The sequence below is a fragment of the Cervus elaphus genome, chromosome 7, assembly GCF_910594005.1.
Source record: "Cervus elaphus chromosome 7, mCerEla1.1, whole genome shotgun sequence".
NCBI lineage: Eukaryota > Metazoa > Chordata > Mammalia > Artiodactyla > Cervidae > Cervus > Cervus elaphus.
The window spans coordinates 20328556-20342307 of NC_057821.1; the positions used below are offsets into that span (position 1 = coordinate 20328556).

Consider the following 13752-nt stretch of genomic DNA (forward strand, 5'->3'; position numbering starts at 1 on the left):
TGAGAATGGCCTGAGATGCGTTCCATCCAAGTAATAAGGTCATCCCAGATGAAGTAAATGTGGTTTGGCCCCAGAATTGAAGAAAACTACATACAACTTGCATTGCTATTGGAATATCTGGATGTAGTTCAATGATTCTGCTTTTTTTCCTTCCCTTTGGTATTTTTTTGCTTTGAAAAACCCAGACTTTATCCCAGTGCTTTAAAATATAGCAATTAGTGATTTTTTTTTTAATTCCTTGAAAATACTTGAGACGTCTCACTGGTGTTTTGTTTACAGTTTAACACCCCCATCCCCCTTCCCCGTTGTAATGAAACAGAATGCAATAGACATTAGTTTGGAGATTAATCCTAGACTTGTAAACTTGCTGTTACCAGACTTGTAAACTTGTTAAGAACCTGAAATTAGTAAGCGCACAGACAGTAAAGCTACTCATTGCTTCCTGAGTGTAGCCAGTTACAGAACGTCAGCTTCATCTTGTGTAAAAAGAAGTGGTTAGACTAAATTATTTCAAATTACTTTATAGTTTTACAATAATATTCTGCCTGTCACTGTCCAGACTTTTACCCTAACATGACAGCTTTGTAACTAGGATGGATAAAAAGAAACTAAATTTGAGGACGTATTGTTTAAAACTTTATGCATCCCCATTTTACAAACATGGAAAGTGAAGCTGGGAAGGGCTTCCCTGGCGGCTCAGACAGTAAAGAGTCTGCTTGCAATGCAGAAGACCTGGGTTCGATTCCTAGGTTGGAGAGATCCCCTGGAGGAGGGAAGCTGGGAGAAGTTAGATCTGCCCATAGTCGCCTGCCTGCTAAACTAGAGTTCAGGTTCCAAGATCCTTTTGATTTCAGAGCCTGCTTCTAAGTCTGGGACAGGGATCCAAGCAGAAGGGGTTAATGAAACTCAGGATAAACAGCACATGTGCCTTTACCCGCTATTCACTCAAGATTTGGAGAAGAAAGCTTTTGATTTGTATGTGTTTTGTGAGAGAGGGGCAGACGCAGGGCGGCATAAATGCACCATACCTATAGCATTTACTCCTCCTTTCTCCTCAACCCCTTGCTCCAGGCAAATGTAATTTACTTTACATCTGTATAGATTTGACTATCTAGGCTTTTCTTCTAAATTCAGTTCAGTTCAGTCGCTCAGTCCTGTCCGACTCTTTGCGACCCCATGAATCACAGCACGCCAGGCCTCCCTGTCCACCACCAACTCCCGGAGCTTACTCAAACTCATGTCCATCGAGTCAGTGATGCCATCCAGCCATCTCATCCTCTGTCGTCTCCTTCTCCTCCTGCCCCCAACCCCTCCCATCATCAGGGACTTTTCCAATGAGTCAGCTCTTCACATGAGGTGGCCAAAGTATTGGAGTTTCAGCTCCAGCATCAGTCCTTCCAATGAATACCCAGGACTGATCTCCTTTAGGATGGACTGGTTGGATCTCCTTGCAGTCCAAGGGACTCTCAAGAGTCTTCTCCAACACAGTTCAAAAGCATCAATTTTTCAGCGCCCAGCTTTCTTCATAGTCCAACTGTCACATCCATACATGACCACTGGAAAAACCATAGCCTTGACCAGATGGACCTTTGTTGGCAATGTAATGTCTCTGCTTTTTATTATGCTATCTAGGTTGGTCATAACTTTCCTTCCAAGGAGTAAGCGTCTTTTAATTTTATGGCTGCAGTCACCATCTGCAGTGATTTTGGAGCTCCCAAAAATAAAGTCAGCCACTGTTTCCACTGTTTCCCCATCTATTTGCCACGAAGTGATGGGACCAGATGCCATGATCTTAGTTTTCTGACTGTTGAGCTTTAAGCCAGCATTTTTACTCTCCTCTTTGACTTTCGTCAAGAAGCTTTTTAGTTCCTCTTCACTTTCTGCCATAAGGGTGGTGTCATCTGCACAGCTGAGGTTATTGATATTTCTCCCGGCAATCTTGATTTCAGCTTGTGCTTCTTCCAGCCCAGCGTTTCTCATGATGGACTCTGCGTGTAAGTTAAACAAGCAGGGTGACAATAGATAGCCTTGATGTACTCCTTTTCCTGTTTGGAACCAGTCTGTTGTTCCATGTCCAGTTCTAACTGTTGCTTCCTGACCTGTGTATAGATTTCTTCTAAATAGAATCATACAATAAGTGATCTTTTGTGACTGCCTTCTTTCACTTAGCACAGAGTTTCAAAGGTTTATCCAAGTTGTAGCGTGTATTATCACTCCATTCCTTTTTATTGCCAAATAGCATTCCATGTGGTGGATATACCACTTCTTAGCCATTTATCACTTATGGACACTTGAGATGTTTCCACTTTGTGGCTCTTACAAATAATGCTGCTGTGACTGTTTGTGTACAAGTTTTATGGTGGACATATATTTTCATTTCTCATAGGCAGATGCCTAGTAGTAGATTTTCCAGGTCACATGGTAACTGTTTAAGCTTTTGAGGAACGACCGGAATGTTTTGTAAGTGCCTGTACTGTTTCCATTCTCGTCAGCAGTGTATAAAATTCTAGTGTCTGTATTTCCTCACCATTACTTGTTGTTATCTGTCTGTCTGTTTCTTATATCCATCCTAGTGGGTATGAAGGGGTATCTCATGGTGTTTTGCTTTGTATTTCCCTGATTACTATTGATGTTGAACATACTCATGTGCTTATTTGTCATTTCTATATCTTTGGGAAAAAGTCTTTTCAGCTTTTTTGCTCATTTTTAAAATTAGATTATTTAACTTTTATTGTTGAATTGTTATAGTTCTTTATATATTCTAGATAGAAATTCTTTATCAGACATATGGTTTGCAGATATTTTCTCTTATCCTTTAGGTTGTCATTTCTTCGTGGTATCCTTCCAGACGTAAAAGTTTTTAATTTTGGTGAAGTCCAATTTATTATTTTTTTTATTATCACTTGTGCTTTTGGTGCTGTATCTCAAACGGCTTTGCCTAACTCAAGGTCATGAAGATTTATCCCTGTATTTTCTTCTAAGAGTTTTATAGTTTTAGCTCTTGATTATGGTCTGTGATCCATGTTGAATCAATTTTTGTGCAGGGCGTGAGCTTAGGGATACAAAGTCATTCTTTTGCATGTAAATATCCAGTCGTCTCAGCACTATTTGTTGAATTGTCTCAATATCCCTCTACTCTTAGAAGCAGCCCCACTGGAAGATAGACATCCTGTGATATTCCATTTGTAGTGATTCTTCAAAGGGCTTAGCTTTCAAAGCAATACTTGATGATGTATTGGTCTCAAGCACACCATTACAGGAAGCTGTGGTGTTGTAGAACAAAAGTCACTCAAGCTCCTCGTCAGTCTTCCAAGATGACAGCCGGGTTCGTTGTTTTGTTATTATATCCCTATTTTGAGTATTTTGTATTTGAAAAGTGTAAAGCTCTTGTGTTGTTGGTGTTTAGTTGCAGAGTCATATCCAACTCTTTTTGCAACCTGTGATCTGTAGCCCACCAGGCTCCTTCTGTCCATGGGGTTTCCCAGGCGAGAATACTGGAGTGGGTTGCCATTTCCTCCTCCAGTGGATCTTCCCCATCCAGGAATGGAACTCACATCTCCTACATTGACAGGCAGATTCTTTACCCTGAGCCACGTGGGGAAGCTCTTGTCCTCTGATATGTGGCACATCCATAAATTTTGGTGGTGTTGACTTTAGTTATATTAGATATTTATTGAATGTGTTTTTTTAATTACCTAAAAGAGCATTTGGACAAAGACTTAATGTGTAGAAAGTAACTTTAAGAGATTTGGAAACACAAGTTATTACTGAAGAACTGTCATAAGTCACCTACCTAAATGATTATCGTCTCTATATTACATCTCAGACAGATTGTGATAGCATCATGCAGTAAAAGGGAATTAAGGTTGGCAACCCACTCCAGTATTGTTGCCTGGGAAATTCCACGGACAGAGGAGCCTGGCAGGCCACAGTTCATGGGGTCACAGAAGAGTCAAACACGACTTAATGACTAACCAACAAGCGCAATGATTTCTGTAACTCTTTCATAGTAATTTGCATGTGGGTTGGGCCTGGATAATAGAAGGACCAGAATGCCAGGCAGAAGTGAGTATTGGGACATTCTGTTTAGGCAGGGGGACTTTGAATACTGATTTTATTAGGGAAATGTCACAAACAGAGCTACAGGAAAGATTAAGTTGGGAGCAGATGTTGGGTGAGTAAGAGGAAGATGATTGAGGTAGGAAGATCGGTTAAGAGGCAGAAGGCCTCCAGACAAGAGATGTTGAGGACTTGAAGAAGTATAGCAGCAGTGGAGAGTCACTCTTAAGTCACATATCCTGTTTTCTTAGGACAAAAGAAGATAGAGACTTCTTCTTCTCTAGACAGGGAGATTTGTTTGGGGAGAGCTGTTTTTGTAATCAGTAGATTATTAAAAAAAAAAACAAAAGTCAGGAAGTTCTCTGAGCCTGGGAACGAGGTAGGGCAGTTATGTGGCCTCTTGGTGTCTGCAGGGGATTGGTTCCAGGAGCCCCAGTGGATACCAAAATCCACAGATGCTCAAGTCTCTTATATAAAAGGGCTTGGTGCAGTGAATACAGTTGGCCCTCTGGGTTTTCCATCCACAACTGGTTGGATCCATGGATGTAAAAACCTGTGAATACGGAGGGCCAGCTGTTAAGTCTTTGGCAGTAGAAAGGAAGTCTGAAAGGGATGTGGTGATGAAATGCATTTCAACAGCTGTTGCTTTTCTTCCGAAGTTACTGTGGCATCCAAGGGCTTGTGGACTTTGTCTCTTAGACTCCTGTGAATACTGAGCAGGTTCAGAGTGAGGTGGGGCCTTTTTTCTCAAATGATATTTATTTCTTACTCCCCTTTGGAAAGTGTTAGTTGCTCAGTTGTGTCCAACTCTTTGTGACCTCACGGACTATAGCCCGCCAGGCTCTTCTGTCTGTCAAATTCTCCAGGCAAGAATACTGGAGTGGGTTTCCATTTCCTGCTCCAGGGGATCTTCCCAACCCAGGGGTCAAACCCGGGTCTCCTGCCTTGCAGGCAGATTCTTTACCATCTGAGCTCCCACGGAAACCCCCTACTCCCCTTTTGCATGCCAGTATTTTTCAGTAGGAACTGATTTTGAGCCAGTATGGTAGAATTTCCACACCCTAATTTCTGAGGATTAAAAGGAACAATAGGGGACCAGCCATTAAACTAGAAAAATAATCTCCCTCTCTGGAGCTTCTGAACGCTTGGCGTTATTTCTGTTTTGTGTAAAAAGATTGTTTTTATTTCTTCATTTGTTCTTATTAAATAGCCTTTAGAATAACTTCTGCTGTTGCAGACAAGCAAGGCAGTCAAATTTGTGTGGAGTATAAGAATGGCCCATACCCCTTTGAGAGCATGAAAAATGAGGCAGGACATGTCATTCAACAGGTAAAGGCAATTTTGTTTCTCCCACTTTAGCTTTATTCAGTTACCTTTCAGTAAGTGACAGCATTTGATTTTTTAAGTTGATGTAGGTAAACCTTGTATATGAACAGTGTCTAAGTGTTGTTTTTCGTCTCCTGATGGCTCAGCTTTGGAAATCTAATCCAAATCAAGCAGCATGACTACTTAGGAATTGTTTGTTTTATATCTTAGGAACCCCGACTGCCCCCTTCAGCACGTTCACTATGAAGTTACTGCTGATGCTTTTGTTTTTGGGACTTATGACTGGTTGTAGAGGGAACTCTTCCTCTGCTTCACCACCTAAGTTACTGCTGGTGTCCTTTGATGGCTTCAGAGCTGACTATCTGCAAAACTATGAATTTCCTCACCTCCAGAATTTTATCAAAGAAGGTGTCTTGGTAGAGCAGGTTAAAAATGTCTTTATCACGAAAACGTTTCCAAACCACTACAGCATCGTGACGGGCCTGTATGAAGAAAGCCATGGCATCGTGGCTAATTCCATGTATGACGTAAACACAAAGAAGCATTTTTCTGACCACAATGACAAGGACCCGTTTTGGTGGAATGAGGCAGTCCCCATCTGGGTGACCAATCAGCTTCAGGACAACAGATCGAGTGCTGCTGCTATGTGGCCCGGTACCGACGTGCCCATTCACAATACCACACCTTCCTATTTCATGAGCTACAGCCCCTCGGTGTCCTTTAGGGAAAGGCTCAATAATGTCACCACATGGCTGAGCAGTTCGAACCCACCGGTGACCTTTGCAACACTCTACTGGGAGGAACCAGATGCTAGTGGCCACAAATACGGCCCTGAAGATAAAGAAAACATGCGCCGAGTGTTGGAAGAAATAGATGAACACATTGGTGAGCTAGTTCACAGACTTAAGGTGTTAGGACTGTGGGAAAGTCTTAATGTGATCATTACAAGTGATCATGGGATGACCCAGTGTTCCAAGGACAGGGTGATAAACTTGGATGGCTGCCTCGACCCCTCGTACTACACTCTTATAGACTTGACCCCAGTTGCTGCAATACTTCCCAAAATAAGTAAGTAAACTTTTAACCAAGGAATATTTCAATGGGTCAGTTGATTGAGGAGGAAGGGTTTTGTAAAAAGAATGAAGCTTGGACTTTATGTGGTTCACCACCATATACTCTTATACTCACTCAGAGTTAGGACTATGTTTTTCCTGTGATGTTTTTCTTAGGCCATTTAGGTTTAGGTTTAAAAGGATAATTTATTTGCTTTTTGATATATTTCTTTTATGTTTTATCTTTTTATTGAAGTGTAAGTGTATATCAAAGTGACTCATATATATACTTTTGTGTGAGATATACCTATCTACTGATCTCAGAATTAATAATTAGCAGTAATATATTATTAGTGTATATTTAGTTAGGAACCTAGATGTGAAATTTTCCCCTATTGTATAAAAGTCCACCAGGGATAATCACAAAATGAAAAGAGAGATATGTGAGTGCTTGAAAGGGATGTGTGTGTGTGTGCGTGCACTTGTGTGCATTCAACACTATTACATTAGTATTATTGCCCTGTTTTTTTTAATGATTAATAGGATTTAATAGATAACGTTGTTCAGGGCTTATTTCCAGTTATTCTAGTTAGAAATATTTTTTCCCTATCAGTCAACATGACCTTTTTCCTTTGCTGTTTCCTTCTCTTCCAGATAAAACAAAGGTTTATAGCAAACTGAAAATCTGTAACCCTCACATGAATGTTTATCTCAAAGAAGACATTCCTGCCAGGTTTCACTATCAACATAGCGATCGAATTCAGCCTATTATTTTGGTTGCTGATGAAGGCTGGACAATTGTGCTAAATAAATCATCACTAAAATGTAAGTATTTATTTAGGATTTTTCTTCTCTGTCCCTGGGATAAATCACATGTTGTGACATCATTCCATTAACAAGGTACTTTGATTTAGAGATGTTGACACAATATAATTTGTTTGATTTTCAACTAGATGATTCTCAGGTTTCCATTTGAGAGCAATTTTTAGAAACCACTGTTTGATCCTTATATTAGAAGGCTGAGTGATCTTAAGGGTGAAGGAGTAGTTTTACTTTTTTGTTACCAAAATTGCAGTGACTGTCAGTAACTTTTAGGACTTGTTCTCTTGATTTGTAAAAATAAGAGAGTAGGGAGAAGCAAAGAAAATAAAAGAGAAGTCAAGAAACAAAATAAAGGGGGAGAGATTAGCTAGTTCAAATTCCTTTTCCTTTTTTAGTGTTAAAAGAAATGTGTCCAAGTATTCCCCCATGATGAAGTAATATACCTGAGTGCTACTGCTATTTAGAACACTGGGCAAGAACCAGAAAGTATGCAAACAAAAATCTACCAAGTAAACAAAGCAGAGTCTTGCCTCAAACTGAGGAAGTGTGTAAGGGAGAATTAAGAGGTCTCCCCTGAACTGAAGCTTATTTACCTGTTGGTTAAATTCAATTTGAATGCATTTTTTAAAAAATCTGACTTTATAGACCATAGCAGGGGTCAGAAAATTCTTCTGTAAAGGGCCAGACAGTAAGTATTTCAGTCTTTGTGGGCCAGCTGGTCTCTGCCTCAGCCACTCAGCCCAGTGGGAAAGCAGCCAGAGACAGCACCTAAACAGACTGCCGCGGGGTGTTCCAGTGAGGCTCCCGTTACAGAAGCAGGCACAGGGCTGCATTTGACCAGCCTCTGGCACCTGCCAATCCCTGATCTGTAGCAGTTCAGGTGTGTCAGGCAAGGATAAAACTGAAGGCCGTTAGAATTTATATATTATTAATGCTTACCTTGAAGTTGAAAGTCACACAGTCATGTCTGACTCTTTGTGACCCCATGGACTGTAGCACACCAGGTTTCTCTGTCCATGGAATTCTCCAGGCAGGAAGACTGGAGTGGGTAGTCATTGCCTTCTCCAGGGGGTCTTCCCGACCCCGGGGATGGAACCCAGGTCTGCCACATTGGAGGCAGATTCTTTACCAGCTGAGCCACCAGGGAACCCCACAAATACTGGAGTGGGTAGCCCATCCCTTCTCCAGGGGATCTTCCCGACCTGGGAATCGAACCCAGGTCTCCTGCATTGCAGGCAGATTCTTTACCAGCTGAGCTACCAGGGAAGCCCATAATATTTACCTTAGATACTCATTATTGAAAATTTGTAAAATACAGAAAAGTTCAGAAAAAACAACAAAAACTAGTCATAATCCTTCAATACAGAAGCACAGACAGATATTAATTTTGGGAGTATCCCCCCCAATCTTTTTCTGTTACATACACACACATATTTTTATTATTAAATCATATGGTTTATGGTATTCATTTACAATCATACTCATTTACATTATTGAAATCATAATGCCTATATATATCATTATATTCTGCTATTTATTGTACTGGCCACAGCATTATTTTTATCAAGAAATATTTCAAACATAGAATTAAAGAATGATATATTAGATAAAGAAGTAAAGAATGATACGGCAAACACTGATAGGCTCATCCTCCAGTCACCTGCTCTTCACCTGGAAGTGGGAGCTTGTTAAACGTGTGCCTTGCTGTTCAGTCGTGTCCAACTCTCTGTGACCCCATGGAATGTAGCCCACCTGGTACCACTGTCCATGGGGATTCTCCAGGCAAGAGTACTGGAGTGGGCTGCCATGCACTCCTCCAGGGAATTCCATGGAATCTTCCCAACCCACCGATCAAATCCAGGTCTCCCGCATTGTGGGCGGATTCCTCACCATTGCTAAGTCATGTCCCACTCTTGTGACCCCATGGACTATGCCTGCCACGCTCCTCTGTCCGTGGGATTCTCCAGGCAAGAATACTGGAGTGCGTTGTCATTCCCTTCTCCTTGTTAAATATAACTGATGCATGTTAAAAGGTAGTAGTTTTAAAAATAAAGCTGATAGTTGAGAGTCTTATTTTGGAGTGATACCCAGGACCATCAGGTTTTTCTTTGACTTTTACTGGAATTACGTATTGGAGTCATCTGGTTAGATGTCACATTCAAGGCAAGAATCCCTCCTGTAATGTTCTCGGTCCCCTGACCCTCTGGCCATTGAGGTGTCCTTTAGCTGTTGGTAAATCAATGGTGTAGGCTTTCCAGGTGGCACTAGTGGTGAAGAACCCACCTGCCGATGCAGGAGACATAAGAGACACAGGTTCAATCCCTGGATGGGGAAGATCCCCTGGAGGAGGGCATGGCAACCCACTCCAGTATTCTTGCCTGAAGAATCCCATGGGCAGAGGAGCCTGGTGGGCAGCATTCCATAGGGTTGCAGAGAGTCGGAATCAGCTGAAGTGACTCAGCACACATGCACCCGTGGTGTATTCTGCATCTTGCGCCTTGTCCAGGAGCAGCTGACAGATGTCAGGCCACTGGCTCACTTCCTCCCCACTCACTGGTTTACTCACTTCTGCTCACCCCAGTTACTCAGAACCTTCAACCCAACCACTCTCTCAATCACTGGTGCTCTTTGCAGGGCCTTTTTGCAAACAGTGTTGGACACTGACAGGTGAAATGCTTGGGGCTAGGACTGAGAAACACATCGGTCTGAGAGAAGGTTTTAAAACATGAGATTATGACCAATTGGGGAAAAGGAGGGGTGTATGTGCAAAATACAGGAGGTGGCTGAATTGAACAAAATAGAAATTTTTATTTCTAGCCCCTGTTTGGCCCAGCTGATCAGAATTTCAATGGATGGGAATTAAACTGGCAAGAATCCAGTGTATTTGCACTAGAAACAGGTTATTTCGTAATAGCAAGGCTGGTCTTGTTTACTAACATCATCTTATTCTTTTCCAGTAGGTGACCATGGTTACGATAATTCTCTGCCTAGTATGAATCCGTTTCTAGCTGCCCACGGCCCTGCATTTCACAAAGGCTACAAACACAGCACCATTAATACGGTGGATATTTATCCAATGATGTGCCACATCCTGGGATTGAAGCCACATCCCAACAATGGAACCTTTGGTCACACCAAGTGTCTGTTAGTGGACCAGTGGTGCATTAACCTCCCAGAGGCCATTGGAATTGTTATCGGGGCACTCCTCGTCTTGACCACACTGACCTGCCTCATCATCATCATGCAGAACAGAGTCTCCGGCCCCCGGCCATTTTCCCGACTGCAGCTCCAAGAAGATGATGATGATCCGTTAATTGGGTAACATGGCCGGGGTTTATACAAGGTGGCTTTAAGTGGGGCACACCCCAGGAATGGTGTTACAACTATGAAAACATATACTTCGGAAGAACTTGGACCAGGCATGCTACAGTTATTTTGTCTTTCCTTGTGTTTTGCTACATTAGCTAATACAAAAAAATTCTGACCATAGGGAAAATTGCTAGTAAATCATTAGTTAGCACCAACTGTTTCTCTGACTAGGAACTTTTTTTGAGAATAATACTGCCATTGCTCCCCCCTCCCCCGCCTTTTTTTTTTGGCAATGAAGATTGGACACATCTTAAGATGAAAATATATTACAATTTAGTGGGTGTGCATTTCAAATAAATTTTTATATTTGTAAATTATACAACAGAAATCTTTGTAAAGTGTGTGGATTTTGTGTATAAGGGAGGAAAAGTTTCCTATATTTTTATATGTACCTTTAATAGAGTTTGTATCCCAAGTAAACCCTTGAGGTAGGAAAATTCTCTGTGATGGTTAATAAAATGGAGTACGAGGCAGAAAAGATCTAGCATATGAAGAAACTATTTCAAGAAAAGCTAGTGTAAAAAACAAGCAAAAGCCCCATGATAACAAGATTGAGTCTTTGTGTGTGTCTCTGTTAAGACCCTTAAGCTATTAAAACCTCAAAAGGTTTATCTTTTGAAGAGTATTACTAAGAGGAAATTAAGAAAATAGAGGAAAGTGCTTTTCTCACTTTATGCTTAATGCCTTTGTATAAGTTATTTACTTGTGTGTGTGTGTGTATGTGTGTGTGCGCGCGCGTGCGCGTGCGCGCACACGCACCAGGGTGTTGCATGCTTGGGTGTACAGACTTCATGTAACTTAATAGGAGGTGGTGAGATGTGAGTGACCTGGAGGCAGACCCTCACAAACCCATAAAACACAGCTCTCAGGAAATGTTATAATTGCACTTCACATTCATGTACTTCCTTCTAACTCACAAGTTAAATTCATAATTTTTAAAACCCTGTGAATTTTTGTTAACCATGTTTAACATTCTTCTGCTGTTTTTTGCAACCAGAGGTCTCCAAGTACTGCAGAGAAATTTGTGACCCGACTACAAATCTGGTTCTGATTGGGTCAGAATGAGAGATTTTTCTATTTGCCGTTGGGAATTTTATGCCTTACTTTTTAGGCGAATAGCTAAATTTAAAATGGAATTTAATATCTTTTGGTCTTCTACATTAATCATATGTTAAGTAACTGAATAAACTCTCAGAACTTTGTTAACCTTTAGCAGCCTGAATGCTGCCTTTGCTTTTTTCTCCCATATCTGGTTCATATAAGTAACCACTCTGCTCATAATTTTTTTTAGCCTACTTGTTCAGAGCCAATGACATATTGTTATAACTGTCATCCTAGCTTTGCAAAGTGTACCTTCTAAGAATCAAAATCAATAGGAAGAAACTGAATTGTAGCAGATGAGATTCTATACATTAGAGGAAAAATTGGGTTCAAGAACCATTCATCAGGAGCTGAGGCAAGCAATTAATATTGCTAGTGTGATCTTTAAAGTTTTGACGACATAAAATAAGCTGGATACCTGTTTTACAGGTACAAAAATAATGGAGAGTAAATATGCAGCCCAGTGAAATGTTGGTTATCTGCAGTGGTCAGGAACTATGGTGCCAGTCGTCACACCCAGAATTCATCCTTTGGTCACTGCTTGCTAACCTCCTGATCCTGGTAGTTGGTGCCCATTGTTCTCAGGGGTCTTGAGAGTCACTTCCACACCGTGCATAAATAGTCCGGGCATGCCGTCATAAAGTGACTGTGTTACAGACAGCATAGTAAATAAACCAAACCACCAGGACTCATTTTGCTTTTTGACAGATTTTTGTTTCTGATGTTTTTTCCTCACATAAAAGTTATCCTAAAGGTTAATAGTTGATCTGGACAAATAATAGAAAAATTTCTTTCTACTTCAATTCCCATTAAAAAAAAAAAAAAGCACAGAAGATCTGTCACATTTAAAGCAGTGAGGATTTTTTGAAATGTCTCAAATGCTAAGTGAGTTGAGCTTGGTCCTTGCAGTGGTGTGAGCTTTAGTGGCTGTATTGGTGTGATTGGTGGAAATCGATCGATCACAGTCCACATGTGAGGTGACTTTACAGAGGATGGAATAGGAAGGGGTGCCCCATCAGGATCTCAACCCTTTGAACAAAAGACCTATTTGTCTTGTTCTTCATTCCATTCTGAAGATAAGAACTAGAATTAAAATTGTAGATGTTTTATGTATATGTTGATGATGGGACAAAAAGTATTTATTTAATAATCAAAGAGATGTTTATATATTATTGTATTGAACTTTATATTAATTCATTTGTATCTTTAAAAAATGATCACTTAAAAAGCCAGTGACTCCAAAGGTAATAGGAAGACTTTTTAATAAAAGTTTTTCAGTGAGTGAATTCAGAATAAGTACATCTACTTATAATGTAGGGACATTCTGCTGCTCTTATTAATGTGTAAGTACTTCTGGTATACAGCAATAGCATAAAAATGATCTCAGTGCTCTGTACCACTGGTTTTGTGTCACTGTTCCATTGAGCTTGGTGTAAGGATTTAAAGATAAATCCCTGGAACATTAAATGATTAAAATGGTCTTTGCCTTGTTCTTGGGTGTTTTTTCTTCTCTTGCCCATGTCTGGTAAACTTTAAAGTTGGTTGTATTTAATTTCTTTTATTTGAAGGATTTTACTTCATTGTGAATATATAAAGCTACAAATGAAGGATAAAGATGACATGAGAAGTCTGTATTTATTGTAAATTCTTAAAATACTGTGTAAATAAAATGACATGACTGCGTTTTAAAGAACACTACACTGTGTTTTATGTGTAGTGCCTTAAGTTAAAATATATTTTGACTATATTATTTGAATTCAAAGCTATGACTTTGCTTATGATTTTAAAAATTTTTTGTGAATAAAATGTTGCCAAAACACTTTAATTGTAATTATTAAATATGTGATGTCCTTGATGATTTTTTAATTTGTCACCTTCTTTGAAAATATGCATACTATGATAGATGTTAACATGACTTAGTGATACTGCAAAATCCACCTAGGCATTCATTACAATCTTTTTAAAACCAGGATTAAGTGTGTAACATTTAACCATATTTTTAAAGCAGCATATAAATATACAC

The 13752-nt window shown here is 40.2% G+C and overlaps 1 protein-coding gene across 2 annotated transcripts in view; it reads left to right on the forward strand.

Annotated features, from left to right (window-relative positions):
- ENPP4 (ectonucleotide pyrophosphatase/phosphodiesterase 4) overlaps positions 1-13548 on the forward strand; it is a 15066-nt gene extending 1518 nt beyond the window's left edge. For both annotated transcript variants that reach the window (XM_043907645.1, XM_043907646.1), the window contains exons 2-4: positions 5596-6453; positions 7092-7262; positions 10217-13548. In XM_043907645.1, coding sequence (XP_043763580.1) covers positions 5628-6453; positions 7092-7262; positions 10217-10581 — 1362 coding nt within the window. In that variant the 5' untranslated portion in view covers positions 5596-5627 and the 3' untranslated portion in view covers positions 10582-13548. The remainder of the gene's footprint in view (positions 1-5595; positions 6454-7091; positions 7263-10216) is intronic.
- The last annotated feature ends 204 nt before the right edge of the window (positions 13549-13752 follow it).